At 44.3% G+C, this 23,338-nt stretch overlaps 4 protein-coding genes across 6 annotated transcripts; 2 read left to right on the forward strand and 2 right to left on the reverse strand.

Annotated features, from left to right (window-relative positions):
• Window positions 1-246: 246 nt before the first annotated feature.
• LOC117865620 (uncharacterized) lies at window positions 247-8,014 on the reverse strand. Its single transcript, XM_034749843.2, has 20 exons — window positions 7,709-8,014; window positions 7,510-7,598; window positions 6,809-6,915; window positions 6,669-6,723; window positions 6,294-6,382; window positions 6,074-6,140; window positions 5,931-5,993; window positions 5,629-5,799; window positions 5,437-5,530; window positions 5,263-5,342; window positions 5,084-5,156; window positions 4,956-4,999; window positions 4,758-4,825; window positions 4,258-4,343; window positions 4,017-4,174; window positions 2,622-3,930; window positions 1,844-2,133; window positions 1,539-1,757; window positions 1,297-1,453; window positions 247-869 (listed from the first exon to the last, which is right to left on the reverse strand). The coding sequence occupies exons 1-20, from the start codon at window positions 7,818-7,820 to the stop codon at window positions 562-564; spliced, it is 3,639 nt and encodes a 1,212-aa protein (XP_034605734.1). The 5' UTR covers window positions 7,821-8,014; the 3' UTR covers window positions 247-561.
• A 2,214-nt stretch (window positions 8,015-10,228) lies between these two features.
• LOC117863137 (cyclin-P1-1) lies at window positions 10,229-11,978 on the forward strand. Its single transcript, XM_034746734.2, has 2 exons — window positions 10,229-10,974; window positions 11,506-11,978. The coding sequence occupies exons 1-2, from the start codon at window positions 10,577-10,579 to the stop codon at window positions 11,846-11,848; spliced, it is 741 nt and encodes a 246-aa protein (XP_034602625.1). The 5' UTR covers window positions 10,229-10,576; the 3' UTR covers window positions 11,849-11,978.
• Window positions 11,979-14,309: 2,331 nt separating this feature from the next.
• LOC117864252 (peroxisome biogenesis protein 22) lies at window positions 14,310-17,467 on the forward strand. Its single transcript, XM_034748287.2, has 9 exons — window positions 14,310-14,609; window positions 15,703-15,933; window positions 16,025-16,072; window positions 16,155-16,211; window positions 16,296-16,397; window positions 16,545-16,610; window positions 16,723-16,824; window positions 16,931-17,050; window positions 17,149-17,467. Exons 1-8 carry the CDS (start codon window positions 14,466-14,468, stop codon window positions 17,042-17,044), a joined length of 864 nt encoding a protein of 287 aa, XP_034604178.1. The 5' UTR covers window positions 14,310-14,465; the 3' UTR covers window positions 17,045-17,050; window positions 17,149-17,467.
• Window positions 17,468-17,645: 178 nt separating this feature from the next.
• Window positions 17,646-21,760, reverse strand: LOC117864251 (histone-lysine N-methyltransferase ATXR2). 3 transcript variants are annotated; one of them, XM_034748285.2, is made up of 15 exons: window positions 21,531-21,760; window positions 21,184-21,259; window positions 20,989-21,074; window positions 20,586-20,893; window positions 20,200-20,357; window positions 20,039-20,070; window positions 19,524-19,642; window positions 19,108-19,195; window positions 18,834-18,882; window positions 18,682-18,736; window positions 18,503-18,572; window positions 18,347-18,413; window positions 18,187-18,263; window positions 18,036-18,092; window positions 17,646-17,948 (listed from the first exon to the last, which is right to left on the reverse strand). In XM_034748285.2, exons 1-15 carry the CDS (start codon window positions 21,624-21,626, stop codon window positions 17,835-17,837), a joined length of 1,452 nt encoding a protein of 483 aa, XP_034604176.1. In that variant the 5' UTR covers window positions 21,627-21,760; the 3' UTR covers window positions 17,646-17,834. The 3 variants fall into 3 exon arrangements, with proteins under 3 accessions (XP_034604176.1, XP_034604175.1, XP_034604177.1); XM_034748284.2 differs by having other exon boundaries at window positions 18,347-18,416; window positions 21,531-21,759; XM_034748286.2 differs by having other exon boundaries at window positions 18,347-18,416; window positions 20,200-20,312; window positions 21,531-21,757.
• Between the last annotated feature and the right edge of the window lie 1,578 nt (window positions 21,761-23,338).

The raw sequence follows: 23,338 nt of genomic DNA on the forward strand, positions 1-23,338 counted from the left end.
GGCTTCAGCCTGGTTGGCTTGTGTTGAGCCGATCGATCTGTTTAACATCACCTTCTCCTTTCGATTTTATTTTTCTTGTGTTTGGTTTTCTTTTTTGCGATGCTCCTTCAGTTTCATTTTACCGCTGTCATTTGCCAATATACTCCTTCCACTCCATTTGATTTATTTAACTTTAAACTGATAAAAGAAATCTTGGTGTCGACACTTGGATGAAACTACAAAAATTCGACAGTACAAACAAAACGCTAGTGCGCCAAAAGCTCTCTGCACATTATACATATAACGATACAAATCATAAGTGCAGCACTCTTCCTAATGACCCGTTTGATCATGATGCAGTGCTACACAGCATCCTTCCAGTTGCCTACAAAACTTTCTTCCAGCTGCCTATCAACCCATTATTCCACCCCCCTCTGCCTTTATACACCCTCACCCCAAGGAACATATATAAATGTACACAAAAGAATAACTGAATCAGCCACCAGGAAGTGCAGCATTGGCCACTTCCAAGATTTGGACAGAACGACCTTGTGTACTGTACACAAAAACCCATGTACAAACTCAGATCAGAGTTCTCAACCGTGTCACCAACGATTGCATGCTCTCGAGCTTTTCGTTCAGTTGCCTGATATCCTCGGCGCGGTTCTGATCTTCCGTGCTGCTTGCCTGGGAAATCAGTGCCGCACATTTAGCCTTGGATTCAGAAATTTCGACTTGCAATGAAGAAATGGTTGCTTCTAGTGTGTTTTTCGATCCCATAACATCTGCAATCGCTTGCATAGTTGGAGTCCTAGGAGTGCCTATACTGCCAAAACTGTTCTGCCTGCTCAGCCTCCTGGGGCTAAATATATTGTCCATGCCTCCACTTCCTGTAATAGGACATCGAAAGACATTTGAATCCTCTAGATATGGACACTTGCAAAGCTTTTTTTTTTCAAGTGAAAGAGAATGAAAGAACAGAAACAATAAACATTACAAGAACCCTACAGGCACTAAGAACCATGAAAAAGGAACTTGTCTTTCATGATGCAAACTTAGTAGAAACATTTTTATTTTGCAATATCAAGGATATTTTTTGGCAGGAGAAAGCATGTCCTGTAAATTTTCTAATAACCTACGTTCTAATAAGCTTGCAAAACTGTATTAAACATTTTATTTTATTTTTTCAAATGGGCCTAGAAGGAACTAGATATTTTGCAATTGCATATAGCTGCACAACCTCAAACCACTAGTGAACAATTATCAATTATGACAAGTCAAAAGGTGCCAAAAAATAACTTGTGGAGAGCTCCATACCTAGGTTACGAAGCTGTTCTATGGTGCCCTGCCCAAGAGATTTGTCAAGCTTAAGGAGACGAAGAATTCCAGCAGTGATTCTCCCCATCGCATCAGCTTCAGATCTGCAAAGCATGGCGAGGTGCTCTAGTTCTTCTTTCGTTGCAACTGCCTCGATCTGTGCTCTCAAATGGATAAAATAGCTCAGGAAGCATGTTTAAATTTGCGACAGGTTTAGACAAGTAGCTGAAATGTGTTCATACCGGTTCTTTGACGGAAAACTTAACATTATCCATTGTCCACTTGGCACCCTCAATCTCATCTTCGCCAATGACCATGGTAGCTTCAACATCAACACCATGGTCACCAACAGAACTTGCATTATTAAATCCACTGCCCATTTGATGATTGTTTGACGTTCCTTTTCCAGCATGTTGATCTCTCAGGCGAGGTTTTATTGCCTGCAAACCTTCAATTCCAGCCTGCAAGTACAGAGTATCAAACAATTGAACAGCTAAAGCCTAAAGGAGATGCCAAACTGAAATCCAAAGGCATAACAGTCGTGTACCGTAAAGCGTTCCACAGGAAATGCCCTTTTGGACGACACTTTTCCTGCACCTCCCAAGTTAAGCCGGTCACTGCTCTTTCCAGAGACATGTAAATTCCTGAAGGTTGAATGCCAACATTTTTCTTCTCTACTGATACGATCAGCTCCACGAGTTGGAGTAAAACAATCTCCTACTTCTTCCGTTCCTTCAAGTGCAAATAGCCAATTTCTAAGCTCAACTGACACATCAAGATCATCTGGCACCCCGAGATCAAATTTTGAACTGTGATCGTCAACTTTGGACCTTTCATCTGTAATTTTAGGGAAAGAAGATAAATTCATGAATCATGATTAATGCACTAGCAAAGTAGAAAGCAACAAATTGAGAATTTGTACTGAATCTGAAATAAGGATTAAAGTATTTTTCTTCATACACTATATCTGTAACAGTCACTTGAACTTGAGCATGTTACGGTTAAAAAATGAAATTCATATCTGGATTGAAATGCAAAGGAGACGAGTCAATGGATAGTGGAAATAAATAATGGTTATCAATCTGAAAACCATAGATTTTGTGAATTTAAACACAATCATAATGTGGAGAGAAGTCAATAGCAGTTCATTCTAAAATATGTGGTTAGAACATAGAACAATCATGGGTACCCAAGGAATGATGGATATGCCTATATCATATATCACACCTCAAATCTCACAACTGAGCACAAACAATCAAGACTCAGGAGTAAATACAAAGTTTCCTTGAAGTAACGAATTGAATGGCACAGTTGCAAACACTTACTTTCCTCCTCGGTGAGGTGAGAGGATTTGAATAGTTTTGCAAGTGGGCCAGAAGATAAATCCTTTAATCCCCTCAAGAGGCCTTCCCCTGGACCACCATCAGGCCCCAGGATTCCAAACCGATGCAGTAAAGACTCGGTGTAACTCATTCCACCTCCAAGACGAACACCAGATACCTTAGCTGACACATTCAAGCTATGGCATTCCATATCCCGCATGTCATAAGGCATTACATGAGTAATATTTACATCAATAAACTGAGGTTTTTTATCTTGGTTTTTGCTCCGATGATCAACCCAAAAGACTGCTCTCATCTTGGGATGCCCATTTTCATGCACCTCAATGTTGTGTTCTCCAGTCACTGCAATGCCATTCTCACAAATCATAGCACTCTCTCCCTCCAAACAGTTCACATTGACAGTTCTCCACAATAAGTTAGTTGTGACCGCAAAGGCACCACCTAGTGTGCGATGAGAAACTTTCAGGAACAGATCCTCTCCCCCAAATTGAACCAAGGGCATATGTATGTCATGTGCTGACAAAGATTCCAAGAAATTGAGCTGGAGGTTGTTCATAGTTAAGCTCACAGCCGTATCACTCGGCAATTTATTCTCAAATTTCTCAGCCGAGGATTCGCTCACCCCAGACTTGTTACCTTTGCTGACTTTTGAAATACTCTCTGCAACTTGACCAAAGTAAGTATAGAAACCTAGGACGAAAAACAATTGTTCAACTGAGGTATTGGACGTAAACTGTTGGAAAGCAACACCAATCCTTACAACACCCTCGGGGGGTGGCACATCCAACAAAGGACTACCATCTGCGGTAACCATAGCTGCCTCAAATCGGATGTCATCTAGTTCAATACATTTCCACAAATTTGCAGAGGAGTCCCTAGCTGCTCTCTGTCCATTTGAAGCGCTAGAAGTTTCGAGCGAGAGGCTTAAATGAGAAGCCCTAGTAGCCCACTTCATCTGACTTGCATCAACAGGTTGATATTCCCAGAGAAGGAAGCAAGCTGGGTCCCTATCAAGGTTCAGCAATGGACATTTTGCTGATGGTGACTGGCAGAAGTATAGGTCTTCCACATGAAGTCGTGCACCTGAAAATGATGATTGTGGGCACATGTTCTTGGTTCCACTGCACCTTGTGATTTCTTCAGAGTCTAATGGAACAGAGAGATCGAACTCTTTAAGAGAAAATGACAGGCTGTTGATTGAAGAATCAGGCAATACGGTACTGCGATTGGGCATAACTCCATCAGCCAAGAATGAGGCAATCCTTAAGCAGGACTGCTCCTGGAGGGTCACCTAAGAATGAAGAAGCACAAGCAATATTTAAATAAGCAGAAAACGCTAAAAGAACAACCTTCACTGCATATATGAAGGAGACATACCGTAAGAGGCTGGCATGTGATCACAGTTTTTGAAGCAAACTTTGGAGGTGATGGGGAAGGAGTGATCTGGAGACAATAGAGAGAAAACAAAGGAACCCCAGCAGCAAATTCTAATAGTTGATTCCCAAATGGATAGATTGGAGGGCAAAAATTTTGGCCTGATAAATCAAACATTGAGATCAGACTCAACAATGTTCAAGGATATCTAATATGTTACAAGAATTAGAAATAGTTAAGTCACCAAAGTCAGGCACAGGCAGAGGCTCTTGTGAAACTGCTTGCATAGATGGCTGTATCAATGTGCATGGAGGGCGAGAAAAGGTGTCTCTGCAGCAACATATCCATACATTAGGGCCAGTAATGGTTTTTCAATAGCTTCTAGAACTCAGCTACATCACAAATTCCCGTACTTTAATTCAAAGTCAAATTTTAAAGTACCCTATTTTCGATATTGTATGCAACTTGAGTAACCTATAAGTAATAAGTAATATAATAATATATATGGTGGTTTTATGCCATCAGATGCTTTTGACACGAACAGACTCATTATCCTGTATTCAGCATTGCATGTGTCTTGTTTTATCTCCCATTGGTAGTGCATAATCCAAAAGAGATTTGTTCAGTGCCATTTGATAGTTTAGACATGAAGCGTGACAATGCTCTCAATTTTAGCACAGTTAAGTGAATGGCTACAAACATCAGGACTTGAGCCGTCACTAGAAACAAGGACAGACATAGTACCTCAGAAACAGCCCGCCGACCTTTATGCAAGACAAGTTCTTCGAACACTCCCCATCTGAAATGCTCGCCTTTAAGATAAATAAAAACTCAATTTAAATCCTCTAAGAGGTCAAACATCTAAATCAATCATATCATCAGCAGACTCCACCAGTGACCAAATCATACTACAAAATAACAATGGCAATCAGGGGAAATTACCCGGGAGAAGAACAAAGACTGCATCAGAAGTTCAAGTTGAAACTCTGTTCATACAAATGATTTGACAAACAGGTCACTATAGCAGGACTAAAAGTAACATATTTAAAGTATTTGGCACTACTACTAACCAGTATCTTTAATGCAGAGGAATATGTGATCTACAATAATGGACACCAAGGAAGATCCTGCTGCTTCTGCAAGCTGGTCGAGAAATAGTAAAAGGAAAGGGAATAAGAATACAAATGAAACTGTATACACCTTACTGCATGCACCACAATAACGAAAGTACATGGAAGAAAAGGTAAACCTGCTGAGCTTTTGGATCCACGTCTCCCCTGTTTAGGCAAACAGAGACCCCAGTCATGAACCGAAGAAAGGCCCGTAAACCTGTCAAAAATATTTTTTAGAAGTTTAAATTATGCAAAACAGAAATTGAAGTACTAAACAGAGTGGTCAAGCTTCACGGACAGGAACTGATTACCAGGTTCACTTAACGCAGGACAGACAGCTTCAGTAATATGCAGCTGAAGCTCAAGCCCAAGTGGATTATTTTGTTCTGTCCGTTGGACCGTGATCTAACATTCAAATCAACGTGTAAGCTAAGCAGCCCGGAAAAGGGAAGTTCAACACAAAAGAACAAATTAATGAGTTTTACACAACTCAAAGCACTCACATTAGCCTCCCCTGATATTCCTTCCAAAAATCTTTCACCACCAAAGAACATTCGTTTTGCACCATCGTCATCTCGTTTGTTATCTTGACTGCTAGAAGAGTTAAATCTTGCATCGGTGAACATATCAGGATGAGGTAACAGATCAACTGACAGTGATTGCCACTCCAGTTTCTGTGAATTTTAAGAAAATATATGAGATCAGAGATCCTTTATGACTTTGAAAGTGTTATTAGTTTGCAATAGATCAGGAAGCAGTAAAAGGCAGGCAATAATTTTCTGGAAGCAAGTAGGGAGCATCAAACCTTGAAAACATAAATGAATCCTTTGTTGTTGGAGAAATCCCTTGCTTCTTTCAAGTTTACTACCTATAAACATGGCACTGAAATCAGGCAATGCCATAATACCGTTTATTAAGTTAATTATAATTTAAAATCAGAATGAGTACCTGCCATTTTTCATTTGTTGTGTACAGCACAAGATCACGAAATGTGATAGCTGCAAGGGGCGGTGACCTGATAGTTAGAAGAGATTAGTGTTCCTGTTCCCAGAAAAAAATTTGCAGCGAAGTCTACTTGGTGGAAAAATAAGATAAACAGACAAGAATTGAGTATGCAAAGGACTCGTGGTAAATAAAACTCCAAAGTCGCTCAAATATAAGTAAATACCATGTTGCATCTCCTCGACGGCGAGCCCCTCCATGTGTTTCCAGTAGCAGGTTCACAATACCTACTTGTACTGTCATTCCATCTGCAATCTAAGCCCAATATAGAAGATTAAATCCCATTCCTAGTTCAGTTCTTGCAAGTTTATATTGCTTCAACAAAGTTAGCTATAGTCTAAAACAGGGTAGCAGTATAATAAAATGGCAGAAAATAAAAGAGGAAATATAAGATCTCAGAGAAAATGGATAAGTTTAATGTCAGTTATCATGGAACTGGCGTTCCAGTTCTCACAGAGCAAACATCAGAATATTGATGATTTTACAGCATAAACTTTTGGAATGTGCACACGCGCTAAACATCAAGTGCAAGAAAACATACCTTATCAGCATAACCATATCCGCTGCTTTTAGTTGCTGATGGAGATGACGCAGTGCTAAAAGGGGTGGAAATAACAGAAACTACAGTTACTGAATTGTCACACAATGGCACTAAATCGCAACATATAGAAATGAAATTACCTGCTAGGGCTGAGATTTTCAGAATCATCCTTCTCTACAAGCACGAGATCAAGCTTGTCAATGTTCACCACAATTGGCTCCACTTGTACATTTGATACAGATGGTAACTGCAGTGACAAACGCAAGAATTCCGTTACCAAAGCAAAAAAAAAATTCAAGTTTATTATCCATACTATGAGGCTATCGCTAACTGCAAGCTCAGGCTTGACTGCTGTATTAGCGCTAGTGTCCAAATCTAGCCAAGATGACCCCCTGGACACTATTTGTATAACATCTGGACTACAAAATCACCAGACCCTCTCCGTTCCAACTGTAGATTCCATAATTCCGACAAAATGTCAAAAATTAACAGAAGCGAAGCAAATTTAACACAAATGCCGAGCTAAATACAAAGAATAACTTCATGAAATCATCATTCTAACACAAGCACGAACATACGACTCTAATTTTCTCCACCACGAAGATTATCTATCGCAACAACAAGCAAAGTCACAACTGCACCACGCACAATTGCTGTTTTGTGCTGCCCACGAGCACAACTAGAGTGAATAACAAAATTCAGGCGAATATATCGAACTTCGGTGAGTTGGCGGCAGCATGGACAAACATCTACCAACAATGCGGCCCATAAGCCCCCGAGGGAAAATAGTAAGGCAGCTGAAAATATACGAAGTTGCGAGTGGAAGGTAGCGGCATCTTACCGTGATCTCGAGCTTCCCGACACGCGCGGTTTCGACGGCGAGCGCCGGAGGCAGACCCAGGCTCGCGTGCAGCGCATCGCCATTGATATCTGGGACCCCGCCAAATCACACCCGAAACCAAAAACTCAGCACCGGAATCACAAAACCCAATGAAATCGGCACCCGGGGTGAAGACTTTAGAAGAGACAAGAGATCCTACCGAGGTTGGAGAGCTGCGCGGTGCGGCCCTGGAGCTTGAACTGGTCGCGGGAGAAGGACTTGAGCCAGTACTTGAGCGTGTACTCCAGCGCCCGCGCTATGATCGACTCCATCTTCCCCACCTCCCAGAGCGCCTCGGACGTCTCTACCGGGGCGGCGCGGCGGCGGTACGGTTTGCCCGGTGTCGGTGGTGGCGCGCCGCCGGATCGGAGGTGAGAGATTCCGGCGAGATGGAGAAAGAGAGGGGGGAGGGAGGAGGTGGAGGGGTGGAAGGATGTGAGAAGAGATGGTGGGCCCTTTTAGGTCTGAGACTGAGACTCCTTTTGGTTTAAGCTTTTTCTCTTTTTTCTCCTTTTTTTATTTCCTTCTTGGTGCAAGAGTGTCACTGGGACATTTGCATCGATTTGATCCTTTACTTGGGGATCTATTTTGGGTATAGACTAAGGTTGGTATTGTGTACTTGGGGATCAACTCTTTTCTGAGTGTGTTTGATTTGTAGTTCAGTTAGATTTCTTTTACATTGCTGGCTATACATTTTTTAAGGAAACATGAGTAATTGAACCAAGAAGCAGAAGAAGTATCTGGGTAAAACTCTTTGGAGTAAATAATTTGGATGGCAATTAAATTAAACCGTGTGGGTGATTAAACTTGGAAAGGGATTCTTTTTTTGTGGAGAATTAGTTGCTACTTTTTTATGGAAAGAATTAGCTACCGGTAGTATAATGAACTGACGAAATGAGCAAAGGCAGAGAAGATTCACTCGACCGACAGAGACACCTCGGCCTCAAGTTCTTACTGTTCCTACCCGTACCTTTTTGACAAACCACTTTCCCCCCCACATGATCCATTTTAAAATCCCATCAACCTCAAGTCCTCAACCCTGTTCGGCAAAAGCGGTCTGGGTGACCATGTTACTGCTAGCTACAGAACAAATCTAACCAGCAGCGAAAAAAGTTACTGGAACCTTCAAATTAAAGTAAGTTAATTCCCAAGCAATTGCAAGCTGGAACCATGCGCGCATCAGTCTGTCAGTCGTCGCTGGCTCCGCACGAAGCTTCAGCTCGCGGCAAAGCTGAATCGATCGGCCTCGGAATCGGAACCCCCGCGAGGGGAGCCCGGATCTCCCTGCTCGGCCATCAAGGACGAAACGAAACCGAGTACGAGGGCTGGTTAGGTTAATCACTTGGATTATCTATCGTTGTTACTGCTGCTGCTGCTGGTTGATGCGACGCCGACGGTGGGCAGGCAGATCTGGACGTTTGTTCCCAGTGGGAACCCATGCAGGCAGCCATGGGTTGGATGGGACCAAGAACTGCGGCCTGCAGCACGTGAGATGGATGGATCGCGCAAAAGTTTATTCCCCCTCGCTCAACTCTTCAGACCGGGTGATAATCATCTTGTGCTGATTGCTAAGCAAACAGTGGAGCCCGTGGTTGCCTGCATGTTCAGCTCGGGAAGTTCGAGTGGAAACACTGGGCCTGTTCGCTTCAGCTTATAAGCCGGCTGAAAAGCTGAAACGGCTGATTTGTTGTGAGAGGAAAATACTGTTTGGTGGCTGATAAGCCGGCTGAATAAGCTGAAGCGAACAGGCCCACTGTCGATGGTTTGGATGGTTTTTATGAGTGTGCAAGGACAAGGACCAGCTGGTTGTTGGTACTAGGACACTCAAGTAATCCTTCCAGGGTAGATTGGAAATAGTCTTATGAATGTCGACTTGTCTGGGTTCATTCGTGCAAACGACCCAGAAACGTTTTGATTTCTGTCTGAACCATCGTCATCATCAGGAATCACATTCACAACACAAGTCATTTCATCAGCCGATCGGACCAGGACGATTTCAGAGCAGCTTTCAGCAGGTGCCTGCAACCACACACACACACAAAAGGAAACGGCTGTCTGCCGGAGCCCGGAGAGAATTGTGAAGCTTTTGGCAGGTGGCTTTCAGGCAGCAGCGGCCAGCGGTGGTGGTCTGGTACTCTGCTGGGTTACGGTAGTCAGAGGCCGGAAACTACCGGTGCCCGGGCAGGCAGGACGACGTGCGGGCGGCATTCCCCCACCCCACTTGATCTTTTTTCTGGAGTCCTTGGTACACAAAGTGGAGTGGCATCCCAGGTTGACATGCCCGTTCAACTCCATGGTTCGCTGCCGTGTGCTGCTGGCTGTTGCTGGTGAGAAAGCGATCCCCTCGCTTTGAACTCGAGGTGGCCGGCCGTGCGTGGGAAGGTGGCTCCAAGCCTCAACTACTGCCACAAGCTCCGGTCGCGGATGAACTCTGACAGCCAATTCGGCTCTACTGTTTGTTGGTACGATCCTCAGACCTCGTCTCACCTCAACTTCCTGAACTCCTTCCTGCTGAATGGAGCAGAAAGCAGGAAAAAAAAAGAGGAAAGGAACGAATAAGGGCCTAACCAGCAGGCTTCGGGCTCAAATGAGATTGGGCTATGACGGAAAGCCCAGGAACACGCAACACTACCACGAGATCGAATTGAGCCCAATCATTTAGGGTTCGCGCTTTTGCAATGATCCACCGACAAAATCGAACGAGGAGGATGGATGATGGATGATGGATGATGAAGCACGAACAAAGACTTCTTCCTCCGACCGAGATGTCAGCATCGGAGATCGAGAGAAGGAAAGGCCCACGACCGTAATACCCTATCCGTTTCCGGTCGATCGCCCAACGAGAGAAAGCTCCACCAGTCGAAGTCCATCGCATCCGACGGCCGCGGCCCCACCATCTGTCCATCCCAGCCGTCCATGCCCACGTTAAACAAGCGCCAAGCGGAGGCGCCGAGCCAAGCCGCCCCCCAGGCCAGGCCCCCACACGACTGAGTTCTTCTGCATTCCTCCCTCCGGCAGCCGAGAATTAATGACGGCCGTGGCGCTGCCCACGGGCGCCGCGGCGGCGAACGGCGACCGCTCCCCGTCCTCCCCCCCGCCGCCGGAGCTGGCCATGTTGGCGCGCGCCGTGCAGCGGCTCGTGGCGCGGAACGACGCGGTGGCGGCGCCGGACGGCCGCGGGGGCGGAGGAGGAGGGCTGAGGGCGTTCGAGGCGGCCAGGGGCGCGCCGGCGCCGCGCATCGGCGTCGCCGAGTACCTGGAGCGCGTGCACCGCTACGCGGGGCTCGACCCCGAGTGCTACGTCGTCGCGTACGCCTACGTCGACATGGCCGCGCACCGCCGCCCCGCCGCCGCCGTCGCGTCCAGGAACGTCCACCGCCTCCTCCTCGCCTGCCTCCTCGTCGCCTCCAAGGTCCTTGACGACTTGTAAGTCCCTCCATTCATTTCCATCCCGATGATTCCATACACAAAAAGACCTTCATACTACCTATATACGGATTTCGCGGGAAACTTCAGAATCATGCTACGAAGAACACAAAAAATTCTGCATCATTTTAATTCCGTCCGTACACTTCACTTTTCGGTGATCTTACTGCTGCAACAAACGAATTCCAATATCGATCACGACCACATTTAATCGACGATTACACACCGCAAAAATAAAGGATAATATTTCGAGATTAAATTGAGACTTCTCCTGAGCCAGGAAAAGAAAGTACCCGGATTTTTCTATGCACCCGATTAGTTCTTGTCACACTAATTTCGTGGCTGCTGTACTCTGACAACGACATCAGACAGACATGTCGTCAAATATTCGCAGAGCATGATAGCTGCTCTCCAGACATAAAAGTTCAGAGTATTACTGTCACATACTGATACTGTATATGCAAAGCATCCATCCATGAGACATCAAACTTTGTACTGATCTGTGCCGTGGTTTTCTCGCCCCGCGCGCAGCCACCACAGCAACGCCTTCTTCGCGCGCGTGGGCGGCGTGAGCAACGCGGAGATGAACAAGCTAGAGCTGGAGCTCCTCGACGTGCTCGACTTCGCCGTCGCCGTCGACCACCGCGCCTACGGCAGGTACCGCGAGCACCTGGAGAAGGAGATGCGCAGGGACCACCACGGCCTGCCCAAGCCCGCCATCAAGCCCCTGCCGCCGCTGGCGGAGGAGCAGCCGGCGGAAAGCGCCGACGGCGACGACCACGACCGGAAGCCGCTGCCGAACGGCGGCATGCCGCCGGCGAGCACGGCGTCACTCCGGGAGCTGTGGGCCTTCGAGGCTTCGATTACTAGATAGCAGTAGCAGGTAGTAGCAACAATGTGGGCAAGCTGCAGAGTTGTTTGCCGATGTGCCATACATGTACGGATCCTGAATTGCAGGTGATCGGATGGAACGGTGCGAAGATCACGCGTGATCATTTGATGAATTACATGTGTTCATCGAAACTAACAGTCGTGTTACGTCACTTCGCTGCTGATGTTCTCCATGGGGCGAGCAATCAGCAGTGAGCTCGATTCGATCGCGGCGTCTCACCGGCACGGCAGATTGGTAACCAAGCCAGCCAACGCTCGTCGAGAAGGGTACTGGTAGTAAAGACTCTGGGTTAGGTAAGTTGGTTGGAAGTTGTGGCGCCAAACTCTGGCCAAGCAAGTCATGCGCTCTGCACGCTGCATTGCGCCGGTCCAAGGCTGACGCATGCTCGGACGCCGCGAGAAATGCACGGAGTGTTCCTCGTCGGGGTATCGGAAAGCTGATGCAGAAGAGGTCGAATACGCCGAACTGAACCGGCGCCGAAAGAGGGCAGGAAAGGGGCGGAGGCGTGACGAGCACAGACGACAGTGCTGATTCCAGTGGGCTCCGGAAAATGGCGAAACGGCTGGCGTTGCCTTTCCATTCCATTTTGGCGTGGACGGCATCGAGGACATATTGCACCGACGCCCTCCGGGATTGGGCTTATTTGATCTGGGTTTATTGTTGCTTGGGGACGGGGTCTCCACTCCAGGGGTGAATAACAACAGTAATTAGAAAGTAGTAATATAGTTAGATACATTCTTATAACAGCAGTAATATAGTTAAATACATTCTTTTGGGTCTTTATATACTGAAATGTACCATATTATAGGCGAGTATTGATTTCAGTATGGTGTCGAATGGCACAAATAGAAGGTAGATTAGCATTGATCCCAAACTGTAAAAATGTTATAAAAAATATTATTTAATTCTAAATATAAACGGATCATTGGCTCATCTGCACGATCCTTAGTTAAGAAATCTAGACCGTCGATCTCTCCCTTCACTTGTATATAAGCGCAGCACCCCTCGAACCCTAACATAGGCCCCTCTCTCGACCCCTACCTCCTCCGCCGCCACTCCACTTACCGGTACCACACACTACTTTCTATTTGGCTCGGTGACGATCCCTTCCCATCTACTCTACCTCTTACCTCTTAGTCGCCGACTCACCGTCCTTCTTTCTTGTTCCCGGTGCACCATCCGTCGGCATCGTCAATCATTCTTCTCCATCGATCCCACAGATGCTAGGTACTCGTATAGTCATGCCTCTCGACCTTTCCTCCCTTTGGGGCTTGAGTTTTGATGAATTCAAATCCTCAACAGCTGAACAGATCTACATATAGCCATTAACGCAAAGGAGTAAAGGGAGGACTTTAAGTTTGGTTGAAGCGCATATCTTTCCCAATCTGAGGTGAGTAAATACACCTAAGACTTTATGATTATTCTTAATTATTTGTGATTTATAAGTCCAAAATTAGTATTCATGTCGTCGCCACTAAGTTAGTTGTAAAGAATCATGTACGGATGGATTTTGTTAATGCAATGGATCTGGTGTATAGGTGCTTTGTGTATTATCGTCACGGACTATATCACGGAGAGGCTCGAGCCTCCCTTCCCCTCGCAGATCCTTGAGCCCCTCTTCTTTTTCTTAGCTTTTTATTAGTAGGATCCATGGACAAGAGAAAAGTAGATGTCAAAGAAGCACATTTTTCCTCAGTCGATTACGTACTGTGCGCGACACTAGCTATTGCATTCCACTAAATTCATTGCATGTTTTTATCTTATGCTGTTACTATTATCCTAGCGAGTCTTTAGCCTTTCAATTACGATATCCTAGTTTTAACTTGCACGTCGCGTGATAATTGTTATGATGGACAAGTCTTAAGTAGGTATAGTGATGTGCAGCTGCTCATCATCCAAATTACTATTCTAGCCTTCAAAATTCCCTCATTATTATAATTGTTACTAATTGCACGATCTGAATATTTATGAATTATCTATAGGCACAACTTGCTAACAAAGTACAGAACATAGAGCCTCTAATGTTTTTTCCTTTTCTATTTTCATTTATGATCCTGTCAAATTAACCACTGGCATGTTTATGATGTATTACTTGAGCCATTGCTACATGAATCACTGAATTTCTTTGTGCTCATGCTTTAGAAACTTCGTTCGCTAAACAATCCTTGCCAAGAAAAACGTTCTAGTGCAATTCCTAGAACAGCTGCGCATAGAGCAAGGGCGACAGCCAGCTTTTCACCTGACAAATTACGGCGATAGTAAATCCCAAAAGCATAGTCCTACCAAAATACCAAATTAAACCACAAATAGGCTCAAACCACCAGGGACCCAAAAAAACACCAGGGACCCTAGAAAATAATCACAATCCTGAGGGCCTCGACTGCAAATTTCGCGCCTCCTTCTTCCTGACAAAACCAACGCAAAGCACACAGCTCCCTCCTCTCTCGTCTTCTTCCCCGTCGTGGTCCGACATCTCGCGCCCCACCCCCTCGTACAATACCCGAAATTACACTGCCCCCCTCCCCTCTCGCCGGTGCGCGCGCCGTTAGGGTTTCCGCTGCCGCTCCCCGCCCACCCCGTTCTCCTCTCGTCAGCGGCGATGGCGTCGGCGTCGGCCCCGGCCCCGGCGGCGGGGGCAGGCGCCGGGGGCGGGAAGGACGACGAGCTCGCCGATCTGGTGCGGCGCCTCGTGGACGCCCTCGCGCGCTACGCTGATCGCCTCCCCTTCGACCTCGATCGCCAGGTTCGCGCTCGGATCTGTGATCCCCGTGCGCTGATGCTTTTTTGACCGGTCCATGCTTCGTTGTGGGGGATTTGTGGGGTCCGGGCGCCCAAAGACTGCTTCTTGTTTGGGAAAAGTCAGGCTTTTACTACTACTGTCTAGGTTCGGTGTTGCGCTATTCTCTCATCGAATTGTAGGTTCCCAAGCATCGATTTGGTAGTGCCTTTTTAGCTCTTGTGAATGCTTGGGGTCCACCTGTATGCATTGCTGGGCACATAGCTGTTGATTTCAGGTGTTCACCGCAAAAAAATCCTACCCGCCCCCCCTGTGGAGAAATGCGATCGATTTTGGCATAAGGTTAGGTGATTGTTGTGGCCCCTGTGATATTGATGTGTCTTTTGGATTCAGTTTGTTTTAAAATTACTGCAAAATGGACCCCAATTTTCATGTGAACCACTTTCGGAAGCCAAAGATCTCTTCAAGAAAATGAACAGTTTTCAGTTGTTTTGTTCGTGTGGTGTCCAGAAATGTTCTACCTTTGTGATCAATCATTGAATGAGATGAGAATTGTTTAATGCCACAGTTTTGTTTCATCTTCTCTTAGTGCAATGTATTATTTAGGTACTATCAAGTTAGTTTTCCATATATTCTGTACTTTCTGTAATGTGTTGTTTGCTCCTAGACTTGAGCAACAATGGGTGTAAAAACAGTTTGTGTAAAACGCCAAGGTCTTTGGCATAGCAACAGTTTAAACATTGATACGATGCGAAGTTTTGAATTGCACAGTTCATGCACCTGAAGTGTTTTGCATGGTTGGTTTGGTTGGCAGCAATGTAGTGTCCCTAGCAGTGTACAATCAAATAACATGCTGGTATGGATTCCCTGGACAATTAAAATTAAAGCATTGTACCAGATACATCTTTTTTTTAAAAAAAACAAATCTGTCATCTGGGATGATCTTTGGTTGATGCCAACTTGTATTACTTTGTCGGAACAAAACACATAGAAGTTTTTTGTAGGTCTGCATGAACAAATTAACCACTGGCATGTTTATGATGTATTGTTTGAGCCATTGCTGCATGAATCACTGAATTTCTTTGTGTTTATGCTTTAGAAACTTCGTTCGCTTACTACACTTGCTGCAATCTCGGTCACACTTCTGTTTGCCTGGAAAATGTTGAGAGCTCCTCAAGAGCAACCTCGGAGGCCTCGTAGGAGGGCTGCCCCTTCATCTAGCAACACCAGCAGTAGATTGCGACCAGGTGCTTTAGCCGCAACAGATGCTTGTTCATCAGCAGATTCAAGAGCACATGAAGCAGTCAATCAGCTTTTCCAGCCAGTAAATGTATTGCTTGTTTTCATTTATTGAATACTGAAATGCTGCAGCTGTTTTTCCTAGAACCCTTTGGTTTGATAGTTGCTCGTTTCTTCTGCAGTTGACTCTTGAGCAGCTTGTCAGGCATAAGCTGAGCGAAGGAAGAAGGGTACTCTGCTATAACTTCTTTCTCGCTAGATTTATCAGATTTGTAAAGTAGTGTTATACTGACAGATGCTTTCCATTTTTAGGTCACATGCCGCTTACTTGGTGTGATTTTGGAGGAAACAACTCCAGAGGAGCTTCAGGTGGGCTGTAACAATGCTGCATTGCTGCCAAAAGAAACTTCAGTTTGTACTAGTTAACTAATGGAATTATGTATCTTCTTGCAGAACCATGTCACAGTGAGGCCTTCTGTTATGGAGGTTCTTCTAGAAATTGCAAAATTCTGTGATGTCTATTTGATGGAGCGCGTTCTTGATGATGAAAGTGAGGTAAGTACTAAGTAGCAACAAGTTTTTGTTGATGAGTGCACATGAATCAATAGCACTTTGGTTTACAATTTTGGATTTCATAGTGTTTACATTACCATCTACATGGACCACCCATTGTCAAATTTAGAATTTGAATGATGTCTGCAGGAAAAGGTTTTATCTGCCCTGAGCGAAGCTGGACTTTTTGCTAATGGTGCCTTGATAAATGACAAGGTATTTTGCAAGATGATGCCAGTCTGCAAAAGAGGACTGATTGTTATTCTAGTTCTGGTTGTAGCCATCTTTTATCTGCTATGTATCTAAAAATCATTATTGAAATCTGTAGGTTCTCTTCTGTAGTACAGAGAATGGCCGTACATCTTTTGTTCGGCAACTCGAGCCTGATTGGCACATTGACACAAGTCCGGAAATTGTTCACCAATTATCTGTAAGTACTCGTAGTTACAAGGACATATTTCTGACACATTCTTGGAGTAGTTTTTAAATTTGCTATTTGAAATATTTTTCTAATTTGCCATTTCTTTTTCCTGCAGAGGTTTATCAAATATCAACTGCACATTTCGCCGCAGCAACCAGAAAGAATAGCATCCAACGTTTTCAGCTCCCCGAGCTTGGAGCAGTATTTTGGAGGCTTGGATCAGAGATGATTAGAGGTATTAGTCTCTTATACTTAGCATAGACTTCCAAACAATAAGACAACATGAGACATGATCCTAGCAGACATGCCCTAATGCCTATTCTTTACCTGCAGATCAAACTCAATCCAACAAAGCCGTGGTTTAGTGAGAACTGAGAACATCATTGTTCATTTTTTTTTCTTCTCGCTTGAATGGTGGAACTAGATTTTCTTGTATCATGTGTAAAAGCCTTGTGGCATGTACTAGTAACCCCTCTGTAATGTGCCCCATAGGCATGAGCTATGCAAGGAGACGATGCCCCATAAGGCATGAGCTATGCAAGGAGATAGCATCTGTAGTTGCATACTTGATGTATGAGTTGTGTTCATGTATAAGTATAACCAAAACAATTGTAATTGTCAACCTGCTCCTCCCGCCATTCGTTCTTTGTTCCATGAGGCTGTTATCTACAGTAATCAGTTTGACGAAAAGGGAGCATCAAGAATGATGCTAACGACTGATCAACTGTAACATTTTAACATGAGCACCAATATTCGAACAAGACATCTTGTTGCAGCCGCTTAAAAGTGCACGCCCTATCTTAACTTTTCCAAGGTGATCGGCTGTAACATTTTCACTTGAACATTGGTATTCATTCGTACTAGTATCATGTAGTTGCAACGGCAAAACAGAGTATCTCGTCTCGTTCTTAGTGCACTATCCCCCTTTTCCAAGCTGTCAAAATTCCCCGGTAAAATAAACTTCATGAAGATCCAAATGCCACAAAATTTCGAACAAAGTTCAAATTGTCTGGCTCCTTTCAGATCGGTCGTTCTTCCTGGCATTTCGAGCATGCACATGTGAATCCGTAATCTGCAAGCTGCGCCTGCCTCTCCTCATATGAAAGATCTTCATCGATGTAGGAGATGGTAATCTGAAATGCCGTTAGTAGGTGTCAGCATATCATAGCCTTTTATCTTGATGACATAAATGAAACAATTTGACCAAAAAAACAGGGTACCTCTTCACCCTTGCTAATAGGCTTGAGAGCAAGTATCACTGCATGACCATCCTTGTCCTGCAGTAGTAGTTTAACAGCTCAGATCTGCATCACCGACGGCAAATTGGCAGGAAAAATGAATTAATCAGCTCAATGATATGCACGCACGCACCTCATCTCTTTTAAATGCTCTAGCATTTGGACAGCATGAGTGGTTCATGCAGCTCTGTAAAGGGAAGAATGCCGTCCCTGCCAATGAAATTTTGTCAGGGAGAGGATTTTATACAGTTGAAAAAAAGAGAAACATTTACTGCAGGAGGAATTGTGCATACCTTCACAAGGAACTGAATAGTCTTCACCTAAAGCATCTAGGAATAGTCCTGTTACCTTCTCCACTTCCTCCTAGGGCACAGTGCAATTCAGGTTAACAAACTACTGGGTTTTTTCAGATAAAAAATCTCAGAAATTACGACCAACCCTTAACAAACCTTCTCACTCTCTGGAAGATCATCAATGTGTATGAAATAGTCTTCAACCGGCGATGCAACAACTAAATCACTGCAACAAAGGAGAAGAGAGCATTTTCAGATACTATGATGTTAAATGCAGCATGTATATTTGTGTTCACTGTAGGTGCAAAGAGAAATAGTAACATGGATTCACTTACAGATTGTTCAGCTCAAACATGCCAATTATATGGCCATAGACATCAAGCGAAAACACTTGTCAATGTCAAGGAAACTTCAAATTTGGATGAGAAAATAATGCCAAGGAAACTTATACATGTCAAACAGGTCTGTGGACTACTGAAAAGGATACAGGGTGCACACTCAGGATCAAAAATTGCATCCTTGAGAAGCTGCAGTGACTGCAAAATACAGATGACAAGATTAGCGCATCGGTGACTGCGATTAGATACAGCACAATCAGAATAAGTTGTACTTATTTTTAGAAGTTATCTAATTTCTCCTCATACGATATATTAAACTTATATGAAAAGATGTTCCATTGAAGTGGCCAGACCACAACATCATCAGTAGAAAATGGACAGTTCATAATGCCCCATAAAGTGAATGATCTGCTGCATAATTACCTCAAACGCCAGATCCCTCATTTGCTGTCTGAATGAATCTTCTTCACTGGAATCAATGTCTTCAGGCAAAGCAACACACTCCCACCATCTGCAAGCACAAGTTCTTTTTCACAAGTTTGTAGCAGACCACAGTTCACACAGCGCAACAACAGAGGTATCCAATCAGGGTACATGGAAGCCATGCAAAACTAGCCTTCTGGCTGGTATATAGTGTAAAAAATCCAGAAAAGGGAAAGAAAGAGGGGAAGAATAAAGCCTCTAGCCATGCCAGGGGCATGCCATTGACTCAATCCATTGAATTTTTACTGACGTATTGGAAAAAAAGAAGAAAAAAATATCGTGCTTGGCAACAGCTATATCATGCAATACTGTTGCTTAGTGACACACTAACAGCTAAATAAGCTCATCCTTATTACCTCTTCTTGAATCCCATTGAAAGTGGTTTCCAGGCTTCCATGAGGAGCGAAAAGCTTGATTCATGAGATGCAGGCTGCCTTTTAAGTTTCTTATACCTCAACAAGGTGAAAGTGATAGCCTGAGATATACAATTTACAAGTTTGTGCATGAGAATAAAAAAATATTAAATGAATTGCAACATACAAATCTAGAAGAAAAGGAAACAGACTGATTCTTTGGTTTGCTCAATTTAGCATTCCTTATATTTCTACTCATCTTCTTATAGTGCACTGGTCTGATCAGGTACACCAAAGTTTGGAAGGTTTACAGATTTTCTGACAGATATTGGCGATCGGTATCAACTCTTAAGTCTGACACCCAAATTTTTGTTTGCATCTGACCAAGCTAAGTTGCGCTTTTGAATATAAAAACATGTCATTTGGAGAATATTGGAAAAATGAGAAACAAATAAAGTCATTAGATGTGATGTTTGGATGCCTAGATACTAGATATTATGCATATTTCTGTCACTTACCTTGGCAGCGACCAAGAAAATATCATTGGTTCCTGAAATGAAGAATATTTATCATCAGAAAATAGGTTTACAACCTAAATGAACTACCATCACAAATCCTAATGAACAATGGGCATTGTGCTATAATGACACAGATCCATGAATAGTTAGTGCTGACTTACCATTAGCATGCTGTACAAATTTCTGAAGGGCAGATCTCCGTAGTGGTTCAGTCTTGGATCCAGTGCACAGCAAAGAGTGGTAGGAATCCCAATCAGAATCCGCACATGATTGGCTGTGCGAAATTTCAATATCAATGAACCACGTTTCCTTCTCAAGGCTACATTTATAAGAAATATGAAGTATCCAAGAAATAACAAAGAATATGTTTTATGTTCTATAGACACAAGTTTCCGATGAGGCAAGAAGGTCTAATGTGACTATAATATGTGAGGAAGAATAGATGTCATATGTTTCATGAAGAGAAGTTAGTTTTCAGGCCTACATAATCATCTCTAATATCACTTTGCAAAGAGAGAAGGGTTTTGCTAATTTTAGGAACACAAACCTGCAGTAGAGTTCTCCCTCACATCCACCAGGACAAGCAACAACTGATGGCAAACGGAACTGATCAGTGAAAGGCAGTGATGTATCACCATCCATAAGCGACATTACAACCCCTTGTGGCACATCATTACTATTTCCATTTGTTGAACCAGAACAACCGGTACTTGACCCGACATCACTTCCGTGGCAATGTCTCTCTGACGTGCTGTCAATGCTAGCACCAATGCTCTGCAAATACAATCTACGCCCAATCTGGAACTCTATAGAACCAATGAAGCAGAAGCAGTAACTACACACAACACAGTCAATCTGCAAAAAGGCACATAAAACCAACATAACACTTCAGAGAAACAATTCACCTGAAATCCGTAATGAAACAGTTACTTTCGATCAAATGAGAGAACCTTGTTAAGGCTGTGCTGAGCACCGACCACCATTTGATCCTTTAGAATAAGGTCCTCTTCAGCAAAGTCCCTGTTTGCACAAACACCTGCAAGAACCAGTTTGTTGAAATTGCAGGCTTTCACCTTATGCCATTTTTACACAAGCATACTGGATTGCTGTCCCCTTAAAGTAATTTCTCAAGAACCAATCAATACCTTTCCCATGCTTGCTACTGTAGCTCACTCTTATGCCATCATGCTTCTTGGACCGTATGAGTTCATCATAGTATTCCTGAGAAAACAAAAGGCAGCATGTTTACGTACAACCCCTATCATAAGCACTGGATCAAACCACTGACTTTACCGCCCAAATATAGATCCTTCTCACAATTTCACAGCAAACAACATCAAAGCCTGCGATATCACACCGACGCCACGAAGAGCCTAAAATTGGCCATCTTTCGATAAAACTAGCAACTATCGCGGCACGGGATTGTTCAATCAAGGAATTCTCAAGCAACCAGACGGGTCCTAGTAGCCTCGGAAGTGCCGGAAAGAAGTACCTGGGCGGATTGGAGAGGAGGCGTGGCGAGGAGCTGTGCGATTTGGGGCGCGAACTCCCTGTCCAGATCGCACGGACTGACGCCGCTCCCACCCATACCGTCGGTTGGTGCCAATCGGAGCTTCTCGCGGCGGGATTGTCAGCTCCTCGCCGCCGCGCCGCCACCGCTTTGGTCGCTGGGGTTTTTGGGGTTTGAGCTCAAGCCTCCAGCACCAGCAGACGCAGAGAGGTAAGCAGACGGAATTGGTAGCGCGCAGATACACGTTCTCCACATGAAGACGTATCACCAGAACTTACGCCTTTAGGCAGCGAAAGCGTAAAGTGATCCTTCTGTCTCAAATAACCTCCAGCCTTCTGGTTTCGGATGACTCGAGTACAATTGTACATCGGGCTGACATCATGATTAAATAAATATCATATTATCATGGAGTAAATTATAACAGTACTTATTCGTACAAGTCAATTAGTTTAAACGTCCTAGCTTATCATAATATGATATATTTAAAATGGATAGGCAGTTCTTATGAACATGGTTGCTAAGAATATATTATTTCAAATATCATGTATTTAAAACAGATTAGGTAGTTTGATTGCCACACGTTCGTGAGCGCTCATGCATGCAAATGGACTTATATCAAACAAATTTCTTAGCTTCATTACTACAGGTGAGCGCTCGTGCCCACAAGTGATATTTGATTGTCTAAAAACGTAGACCACATGGTTTCTAAAGTCTCACTTGGGCGTCGGCGTTGCTTAACGATCCGTCGCCTTGGCCGCCGAATTCAATGTTGCACCATCGGAGGGACGGAGTCATGCCACCGCCTCCTATCCTTCCTCCTCCTCCTCCTCCGATCTTGCATTGTGCGGTGCGTGATTGAGGCGGCCTGTGGCAGTTCTCGATCGGATGGAGAGAGCCCGCGGCCATGGCGCGGACGGCCGGTGGCGGAGGAGGCAGGGATGGGCGGCTGAGGAGGCAGGGGTGGGCGGTGGCGGAGTCGAGGGGACCGGGAGGAGTACTGGATAAGGTGGTAGGAGGTTGGGAGCCTAGGGATAAGGTGGGGGAGTTGGGCTAATTTGATGGGTCTTCTTTCCATCTTTAGGTCCACTAGTCCTCTATTTATTTTTTTACAGGTAGGTGTATGTGTATATGTGTGTAAGGCGTCGACTCACCTCACGCCTTAAGCGCCTAGGTGTATGAGCGGTGGCGTGTCGCCTTATCACGCCTTACCACTTTAAAAACCATGGTAGACCCAAGTAAGTACTCCCTCCATTCTTTTGATCAGGCTTTCAAAGGCGTCGCCTGAGCGGACCCATTTCGTCTTGGCTAATAGGTCCGCCTTGTCGCCTAGGCGGCGCTAGGCGTACACAGCTCATCATAGGTTGCCTTGTCATTTTAAAAACACTGCTTTTGATATACCTATTTCACTTTGGCAAAATGACCCAGGAAACTGGAAAAGGACCATGCTTATTATCCAATTAATCATGCCATTCCATACTCCTCATTAGTGGATTACACTAGAAGTTCTCGGTGTTGATGTCATCATATACATGCACGTGGTATTTTTTCTAGATGAGAACCGTGCACGAGAACCGTCCATGTTCATCCGAGACAACTCAAATAAGACTATTAGAAGAGAAAAAATAAATTTTAAAAATAGGTTATCAAAAGAGAATGGAGTACTTTGAAACAATCCAGTTAATCTGGATCTATCTGTTTGTGGTCTTGGTTGATGATATGGGTCACATAGCTCTAATATCTTACATGCCCCCTCTAATATCTTACATGCCCCAGATCTATTTTAATTTTAT

This window comes from Setaria viridis, chromosome 7 (genome assembly GCF_005286985.2).
Source record: "Setaria viridis chromosome 7, Setaria_viridis_v4.0, whole genome shotgun sequence".
Taxonomy (NCBI): domain Eukaryota; kingdom Viridiplantae; phylum Streptophyta; class Magnoliopsida; order Poales; family Poaceae; genus Setaria; species Setaria viridis.